The 10,737-nt window shown below is 33.7% G+C and overlaps 1 protein-coding gene across 1 annotated transcript in view; it reads left to right on the plus strand.

Moving 5' to 3' along the window:
• LOC143257756 (BMP-binding endothelial regulator protein-like) overlaps nt 1-2,974 on the plus strand; it is a 17,125-nt gene extending 14,151 nt beyond the window's left edge. Inside the window, exons 11-12 of the mRNA XM_076516788.1 lie at nt 406-545; nt 2,892-2,974. Of these exons, the coding sequence (XP_076372903.1) occupies nt 406-545; nt 2,892-2,974 (223 nt within the window). The remainder of the gene's footprint in view (nt 1-405; nt 546-2,891) is intronic.
• Nucleotides 2,975-10,737: the final 7,763 nt, after the last annotated feature.

Below are 10,737 nucleotides of genomic sequence, written 5' to 3' on the forward strand. Positions count from 1 at the left end.
TTTCTACCCTTGGAGAATTAACATAAAACGTTAGTATTTCTAGAAGGATATTAAATATCTTTATCAGCAAAATGTCGATCTGTAAACAGTGTGAACCAACCAAGTAAAGACATCTTGGTAGCTTAAGCGAGGTATAACAATATCAATTTAGTTGGGATATTGAATGAAGATTTAAAGGGACGCTGAGTACTTATCTGAGACAATACCTGATTTTGTCAGCAGAATGTTTTGTGGTATCTACTTTATGACTCCTTGATATCCTGAACTTTGAGTGAAGTATTTTAAATGGCAAAGTGTGGCTGCCAGACTTCATCCAAGAAAAACATAACACACCAGTTTCTTGAGTAAGATTAAAAGTGTAATTGTGATTCCTTCCTGAGATGAATAATCTATTATTTGTTGCAGTTCTGACTGGATTTCTTTCTTGAACAAATTTGCATGTACAGTATCTGGCGTTCTGCTGTATGAGGGAAACATCCAGATCAAGAATTTGAGGTTGAAATTTTCTGCACATACAGGGAAGCAAAGAGCTTTTGGCCCTATAGGTGAATATTGTCTTAACTAAGCTGAAAATGTTTACCAAATCAGACAAGGGATGAAGATAAATATTTATATGATGAATAATGATCATCCAAAGGCATTGATCTGTAAAGTAAAAAAAATATTTCTTATTTCCAAGAGATTCTGTGGATAAGAAATAAAATTTTATTTGGATTTAGAAATACTATGTAATTTACTACTATACTTGAACTAGAGTAACATTACCTTCTTCAGAACGTCATAACTCCATGACGTGAAGAAGGAGATGTTAACTAGTTGTGTTTACCCTAGTTTACAACTGCTAAATTATGGATGGCTACCATACATAACTATCGAGAGCAGCTTTACACAAAATTGGGAACAAAAACATATCCTCATGAACCTCCAGTAGACTTACAATGAAGTCTCATCAGAGGATGAAGTATAGAAGTACTACTTACTAAATAAGCATGACATGTACAGACGTCACAAACGTTCATATGTGAGAAAGAAAAGCAAGTATCATCTGTGGATCAAGCATTGTGAAAAGGAACATCAAAAGTAAACTTCATGAACAGTGTCAAAGATCACTGCTACATATTCTATTCCTGAAACTAAATTTGTAAATACTAAAAAACAAAATGCAGAGACTCAGCTCTTGTTATCAGTAACACATTTGTGTGTTTTATAATAGTTACACAAACTGTAAATTTGCATTTGTTTATATTTCAAGAATAAATGCAAGGATCTTAACATACTTTCAATCTACTGCCCACTTCCTTTGAGAAGCTGTCTCTGTAAAATCTTAGGATGGCTAACACTAGTCTCGTTTGTTTCCTTGAGTCAAACAACCTCTAACCAACCCAATGTGGATTTTGATGACAGAGCTTCACTGTGGACCACCTGATTTGACTTGAAACTTCAATGAAGGAAGCCTTTTTCAAGACACATCTTGTTGTTGTTGTTTTTTTACCTTAAGAAAGCTTGTGATACCAGGTGGAGATATAGCACTTTGCAGACTTCCACTCATATAGGTTTTGTGGCTGTTTGAAACACATTACATTTCCAATACCTAATCACCCATTGATAAAAAAATGGAAATATAACTTTTTTCCAAAACTCAGTCTAATTACCTACTGATAAATAAAATAGAAATAGTAGAAATATAATACTTTATTTAATAGCTAATCACTTGTGATTTATTAATCAACTATAACAAATGTCGCATTTGTGTCGTATTATATTAATCTACTGATATCAATCGTGTATATTTAAATTTTAATATTCACAAGAATGCAAAATCAGCAATACACACAATTTAATTTTCAACAACAGTTCGTTTGTTTGTAGTTAAGCACAAAGTGTTAAAGGGCTGTCAATGTCCTTCCCACCACGGGTATTTGAATCTGCTTTCTAGCATTGCAAATCCACAGATATAACGCCTTGCCTGAAGAAAATTTTAGCGAAAGCAATTGAATAAGTTAAAGAAAAATCTTTATTCTCGATTACGTGTATTTTTTATAGCAAAGACCCTTCAGGTTATCTGCTGTGTCCTCTGAAGGGAGTTAGTCTTCTACAATTTCAACTAATAAAACAATTTATCTCCATCTTATATCGTTTGGGCAGTTAACCAAAACTGGAAAGAATAATGACTGTAATCAGTGAAAGCTTGCAGAGCTCATTGTTTTACTGTCTTAAAGTTTCTTCCATGAAATTATTTTATAAGATGAATTTAATAACTTGTTTGTATCAAATTATATAATGTAGACAGTACTATAGAAAAGTGTTGAGAAAACGTCTGTCAAAAAATTAGATTTCAGACTACTTTCAAAAAATAATGGTTTGGTTTGAATTTTGCACAAAGCTACACAAAAGCTATCTGTGCTAGCCGTTTCTAATTTAGCAGTGTAAGACTAGATGGAAGGCAGCTAGTCATCAACACCCATCGTCAACTCTTGGGCTACTCTTTACCAACGAATAGTGGGATTGATCCTCACATTATAACGTCCCTACCGCTGAAAAGGCGAGCACATTTGGTGTGACGGGATACGAACCTGCGACTCTCAGATAACGAGTCGAGTGCCTTAATCACCTGGCCAATAATAATGGAAGGTAAATCACAGGTGAAACATTAAAAGTTTATTCACCTGCATATTTAGTATAACAGAAACTCAGTGGAAGTGCTTGAGTTTAGCACAGTTAATATTTTCTATGTCTACCATTTGCACTAATAATTGCAGACAGTCTGTAAGGCATTTCTGCAACAAGTTTAATCAAACTGTCCTTTGGGACTTCAAATCCCTCTCACACACCCATAAATTTTCTTCAGAATTAACTTTGATTTGTCAAGTTTTTGATCTATAAAATTCTAGATTTGTTCAACTGGGCTGAGATCAGAGCTCTTTGGGGACCATCACATCATTTGAATCACTCCAACAGTTTCTTTCTTAGCTAAGTAATTTTTGCTTAGGTTGGATGAGTGTTTGAAATCATTAACTTCTTGACAGTACAATCCAGTAATATGCAAACCACTGGGTATACTTTGACAGATCAGTATCTGATGGTAGTTGCACTGGTCCATTGTTTCAGCTATTTTACAGATATCTTCTGTCACCTCAGCACAAAAACACCACCAAACCATCACACTGGTTCCCCCCGTACATCATGGTAGATGCTCTATATTGAGGTAAATATATTTCACTTTTTTTTTTCTTCTGCTGGATGTATAACCTATGTTATGAACCAAATATTGCAGACTTTAACTCAACTGTCCATAACACCCCTTTCCAATCATCAACAGTACGGTTTACGTACTTTTTAGCAAATTTCAGTATCTTGACAATACTTGAAAGATGAGGTAAAGGTTTTCTTAACTGCTACATGACCAAATACTCCATTCTCATTTTGTCTCCTTGATACTGTAGATCTGGTCACTTTTCTGTTATTTGGTACATGGTCGTTTATCTCATAGTTTGAGATCAACAAAAGTCTTCCTTCTGCTTCAAAGACTGCATAAACAAAGATATTAAAAAAACATAAGTATCATTTAATTTAGGTGTTCTACTTTTCCTTTCATATTTTCAAATTTACACATCTCAGTCTCTTGATCTATGGTGTACTTGACAGTGTTTGTGAAGCATTTCAAGTCAGCAACAATTTGTCAGAGTCCAACAAACATCTCATAAACCTTTACATAATCTCTCTGCTCTACTAACTATGTTCTGTGCTTTTTTGGAAAGTGTAATATTGTTGTGTATGCTGGTGGGTGTGGCAAGAGGTGTCTGATTTTCTATCTGATAGCTCTGTAACTAAACAAGATACAAAGCTATAAATATGTTTCAGTGATGATGGTAATATAGTGAGTAATATATGTTAAATTTTGTACTTATAGTTGTGAATAAATTTGAAAAGGGGACAGTCTATAATAAAAACTGTCACATTTGTCACAGTAGGAGAAATTTGGGATTTTAAAGAATATTGCTTTATAAAAATAAGAAACTAAAACTTATACTATTGTAAAATATAGATTTTAGCTACAATTTTATGCTATACTAATTAGTAGAACGTAAAAAATAGTTTAATTAAATCCTGAATGCAAATCTTTAAAATCCTCATGACACGTGCAGGAGGATGTATGTGGACACAGCTAAATTGTGTATCATTCTCTACATGAGCAAGAACCTAATGAGGTATTTACTTGAACTTAAAGAGTTAATAAAAAGTGCAATCATATCAATTGTCATGAAATTATAAACCTGTTAAAATTAGATATTTTGGTTATTTCAATATTTAAAAAAATTGAATTATAAATATATATATGCTTGTTTGTTATTAAGTACAGAGCTAGATAATGGTATATTTTGTGATGTCGAGTTTCAGCTTCATTATTTATTTTTGACTTCAAGATTTTAAGCTTTGGCAATTTGAGAGAGGGAGCTCACAAATCAAGGATCTCAAATTTGATTCCAACTAACATCAAAATTGCTCACTATTTGTATTATACCTATTGTACTTTTTAATACTAAAATTCCTTATCTAGACCCTCTAGTGATTTTCAGGAATTAGAAAAGTGTATATCAAAAATATTTCAACAACAACAAAAAACTTAAGTTTAAGAATATTCGTTTCTGTAACATCTATAGTAAAAAACAAAGTAATAAATATTCAATATATAGCTATGTAATACACTGTCAACAAATGATGTTTCATGCAATGAGTTGATGAAAACACAAATATTTATTTATAAAAACAATACATAACCTGCATAATTTCTTCTTAAAGAATTTACAAGAATACTACTTTACATGAATAAGACAGAGCAATTTCAGTAAAAACTTGAAAGAACTAATTCTTTTTTTTGATACAATAATTCATGATGAACAACAAAGACAACATTTTATTGCCATGTTCTTGACATTCACAGCTTTCAGCACGCATTTGTCGTGAGGCCTAGAACAAGAAGAATAAAAATAATGTCACTGTCATGTGTTAAAGATTAAGGTTCAAAGTTCACCCTGAAATAATTATGGGTAAGAAAAGAAGGAAAGTAAATAGTTATTATGAGAAAACATTATCCAACAGTAATGTATTATCTAATGCAGGGGTTCACAACCTTTTAGCACTCGCAACATGAAAATGTAATTGATGAAATAAAATTAATGTTATCCCAAGCTACTTCTAACAATGCTACGCGACTCCCCTGATCTAATGGTTGAGATAACCTTGTTAAAGAATGCCTGAGATCTTAACATTCAACACGTGTCGAGAGTTAACATACTGGAAGATAAAAATGAAACCAAAATATATTTAATAAACGAGTGATATCTATAATGAAATTGATAACACATGCATATAGTTAAATGGGATATCTATCACATACCTAGACTTTACACATGTAAAAATACAGATACAATAAGTTACTCAAAGAAATGCAGCTATGTTTAATCAAGTGATATAACCGAACAATGGAATGTAAGTATTCACATGGATACAAATTACACTAACCACGCATTACATAACTCTAGATCTGTTTCACATTAGTCACACTAACTACACAGTACATAACTCTAGAACTGTTTCACATTAATCACACTAACTACACATTGCATATCTCTAGAACTGTTTCACATTAGTCACACTAACCACACAGTACATAACACTAGAACTGTTTCACATTAGTCACACTAACCACACATTACATAACTCTAGAACTGTTTCACATTAGTCACACTAACTACACATTACATAACTCTAGAACTGTTTCACATTAGTCACACTAATTACACATTACATAACTAAAGAACTGTTTCACATTAGTCACACTAACTACACATTACATAACTCTAGAACTGTTTCACATTAGTCACACTAACCACACATTACATAACTCTAGAACTGTTTCACATTAGTCACACTAACCACACATTACATAACTCTAGAACTGTTTCACATTAGTCACACTAACTACACATTACATAACTCTAGAACTGTTTCACATTAGTCACCTAACTACATATTACATAACTCTAGAACTGTTTCACATTAGTCACACTAACCACAGAATTCATAACTCTAGAACTGTTTCACATTAGTCACACTAACTACACATTACATAATCTAGAACTGTTTCAATTAGTCACACTAACCACAGAATTCATAACTCTAGAACTGTTTCACATTAGTCACACTAACTACACATTACATAACTCTAGAACTGTTTCACATTAGTCACACTAACGACACATTACATAACTCTAGAACTGTTTCACATTAGTCACACTAACCACTTATTACATAACTCTAGAACTGTTTCACATTCGTCACATTAACCACACAGTACATACCTCTAGAACTGTGTCACATTAGTCACACTAACTACACATTACATAACTCTAGAACTGTTTCACATTAGTCACACTAACTACACATTACATAACTCTAGAACTGTTTCACATTAGTCACCTAACTACATATTACATAACTCTAGAACTGTTTCACATTAGTCACACTAACCACAGAATTCATAACTCTAGAACTGTTTCACATTAGTCACACTAACTACACATTACATAATCTAGAACTGTTTCAATTAGTCACACTAACCACAGAATTCATAACTCTAGAACTGTTTCAATTAGTCACACTAACCACACAGTACATAACTCTAGAACTGTTTCACATTAGTCACACTAACTACATATTACGTAACTCTAGAACTGTTTCACATTAGCCACACTAACCACACATTACATTACTCTAGAACTGTTTCACATTAGTCACACTAACTACACATTACATTACTCTAGAACTGTTTCACATTAGTCACACTAACTACACATTACATAACTCTAGATCTGTTTCACATTAGTCACACTAACTACACATTACATAACTCTAGAACTGTTTCACATTAGTCACACTAACTACACAGTACATAACTCTAGAACTGTTTCACATTAGTCACACTAACTACACATTACATAACTCTAGAACTGTTTCACATTAGTCACACTAACCACACATTACATAACTCTAGAACTGTTTCACATTAGTCACACTAACTACACATTACATAATTCTAGAACTGTTTCACATTAGTCACACTAACCACACATTACATAACTCTAGAACTGTTTCACAGTAGTCACACTAACTACACATTACATAACTCTAGAACTGTTTCACATTAGTCACACTAACCACACATTACATAACTCTAGAACTGTTTCACATTAGTCACACTAATTACACAGTACATAACTCTAGAACTCTTTCACATTAGTTACACTAACTACACATTACATAACTCTAGAACTGTTTCACATTAGTCACACTAACGACACATTACATAACTCTAGAACTGTTTCACATTAGTCACACTAACCACTTATTACATAACTCTAGAACTGTTTCACATTAGTCACATTAACCACACAGTACATACCTCTAGAACTGTGTCACATTAGTCACACTAACTACACATTACATAACTCTAGAACTGTTTCACATAAGTCACACTAACTACACATTACATAACTCTAGAATTGTTTCACATTAGTCACACTAACTACACATTACATAACTCTTGAACTGTTTCACATTAGTCACACTAATTACACATTACATAACTCTAGAACTGTTTCACATTAGTCACACTAACTACACATTACATAACTCTAGAACTGTTTCACATTAGTCACACTAACTACACATTACATAACTCTAGAACTGTTTCACATTAGTCACACTAACCACACATTACATAACTCTAGAACTGTTTCACATTAGTCACACTAACTACACATTACATAACTCTAGAACTGTTTCACATTAGTCACACTAACCACATAATTCATAACTCTAGAACTGTTTCAATTAGTCACACTAGCTACACATTACATAACTCTAGAACTGTTTCACATTAGTAACACTAACCACATAGTACATAAGTCTGGAACTGTTTCACATTAATCACACCAACTATACAGTGCATAACTTTCGAACTGTTTGACATTAGTCACACTAATTATATATTACGTAACTCTAGAACAGTTTCACATTAGTCAGACTAATTATATATTACGTAACTCTAGAACTGTTTCACATTAATGACACCAACTGTACAGTACATAAGTCTGGAACGGTATCACATTAATCACACCAACTATACAGTACATAAGTCTTAAACTGTTTCACATTAATGACACCAACTATACATTACATAAGTCTGAACTGTTTCACATTAATCACACCAACTATACAGTGCATAACTTTCGAACAGTTTAACATGAGACAAAATAATATTTTAAGTGCTTCCATTGATCAATTTTCGTACTAAATTGTGGGTTTGAAACTCCATGAGTCGCATTCGTTACCCTAAAAAAAATCGCAGTCTTCACTTGGGGTTAGCAGATATGTAATAAGAGTAGCTGTCAAATCCTATTATACAGTCTGAGAAGAGTAGTCCAATCGTTGACGGTGGGTGATGTTGACTTCATTCAAGTCTGTTATTTTAAAATTAAGGACGGTAACGCAGATAATAATACCTCCTGTACCTTTGCGCAGAACCAAATAAACCAATCAAAATCGGTTATACATTAGTCACACTGACTCTACGACAACAAGAGAATGGTTTGTCTCACCGACATTATGATAAACACAAAGTGGATTTACCCTTACCCAGAGGTTTTAATAACACTTAAGGTCTCCTCTGTAATTTGAGTTAACCCTAAGAACCCGCATTTTGTCCTTCGACCTACTTCTGTTGGAAGAGCGGCATGTCTTTGTACTTACATTGCTAGAAACCGGGTTTCGGTACCTGTTTTAATTACAAATAGCCCATTATGTTGCTTTGTGCTTAACTACAAATAATTAATCAATAATATTACCGAAATATTCTATTAAAAAAAATTTTAAATTTATACATTTTGACTCTATGACCCCAGTCACGCAACGCTGGTTCTGTGAAAATGCGAAAATAAAAACGGAATTATTATTTTATGTCCTCAGTTTCCAACAACAGAAAAACTGTTAAAGTTTCCATGTTGAAAAATCACGTGGAACACTCGTATTTCACTTCCGTATACAACTTATGAAATCAACGTCACAAAATTAGGCTTAATAATCGAGAAAGTTCATATTAAGCAGAGGCCAGGTGGGTTAAGGCGTTCGACTCGAAATCTGAAGGTCGCGGGTTCGAATCTCGGTCGCGCGAAACGTCCTCCCTTTTCAACCGTGGAGGTGTTATAGTGTGACCACTATTCGTTGGTAAAAGAGTAGCCCATAAGTTGGCGGTGGGTGGTGATGACTCGCTGCCTTCCCTCTGGTCTTACAATGCTAAATTAGGGATGACTAACACAGATAGCCCTCATGTAGCTTTGCGCGAAATTAAAAACAAATAAACTGAATAGATGAACGAAGGCCGATGTCTTACTTTCCCTGTTGATACACGTGGTTTCATGTAATAAACCACGTGGATTCACATGGTTCATCTACTAGATAACTGTTGTACTTCTTCATTCATCTTTAAAATTTAAATTTTGTTTCGAAGTTCTTTGCAGACATAATTAGCTTTAGAATCAGGGTAATCAAATAGAAATTTCGCTGTGTTTGTATCTATGTATGTGGCTTTCGTTTACTAAGTGTCCCGACATGAGTAGGTCAGCTGAGAGAGGTAATATCCTTTAAAGTGTAGGGTAGAGACTGATTGAAATGATCGGGTTATGCACACACACTAAGTTTGTGGTTCAAACTTACTGAAATGATCCGGTAATGTACTCTAAGTTTGTGGTGAGTGTGTGGCTCAAACTTACTGAAATGATCCGGTAATGTACTCTAAGCTTGTGGTGAGTGTGTGGTTCAAACTTACTGTAATTATCCTTTAATGTACTCTATGTTTGTAGTTCAAATTTACTGAAATTATCTGATGATGTGTCACTATTGTGTGCTGATTTTCACGCCCTTAACTTTGAATTAGAAGAAAGGCAATATCTAAAAGCACCCACCGCACGCTCTTTGGCTACTCCAACAGTGGGGCCTGTCTGTCACGCTCGTAACGAACTCAAAACTTCAAAGTGTGTAATGATTTTTTGTGGGTTGGGGGATTGAACTACAGAACTTCGAAAGGATAATCAGTCATGTTAAACAATTGGGCCGCACTCGACCTAGAAAATGACTGACATAACCTTGCAATGTACTCTGAGCGTGGAGTATAGAGAGATGAACTGATGGTGGGCTCTACGCGTGAGGAACATAGCATTAGAAATCGTTGAACTTTTTGTTTAAAATTAGATCCAAACCTCTAATACTATAATTTCTTTCTTTTATATAACAGTAAAAACAATTTATAATTATGTTTGTTCAACCACAGCTATCAAAACTCGGTTTCTCGCACTGCAAGTCCACAGACTGTGGAAGAGAGGACTTTTAAATTCGAATTCCAAATTATGATTTCTGGATCAGCTACTAACCACGAACTTCTGATAAAAGAATATTTACTGACATCAAACAAACACCCAAGAGTAAACAACAATCGTAAATCTTTAAAAATTCTATATTGATTCTTTTTTGTAAAATACATAAAAATATTTGTTTTCTGTGAAGCTTACATCAACACATGGTACAGCTTGCCAGATTTCAATATATCATAACAATTGATATTCTCGGTGTACAGTAATGGCAATATTTATTGAATCACACAAGTGATTGAGTTATGGGCGC

Source organism: Tachypleus tridentatus, chromosome 7 (assembly GCF_004210375.1).
Source record: "Tachypleus tridentatus isolate NWPU-2018 chromosome 7, ASM421037v1, whole genome shotgun sequence".
In the NCBI taxonomy this organism is placed as follows: Eukaryota; Metazoa; Arthropoda; class Merostomata; order Xiphosura; family Limulidae; genus Tachypleus; species Tachypleus tridentatus.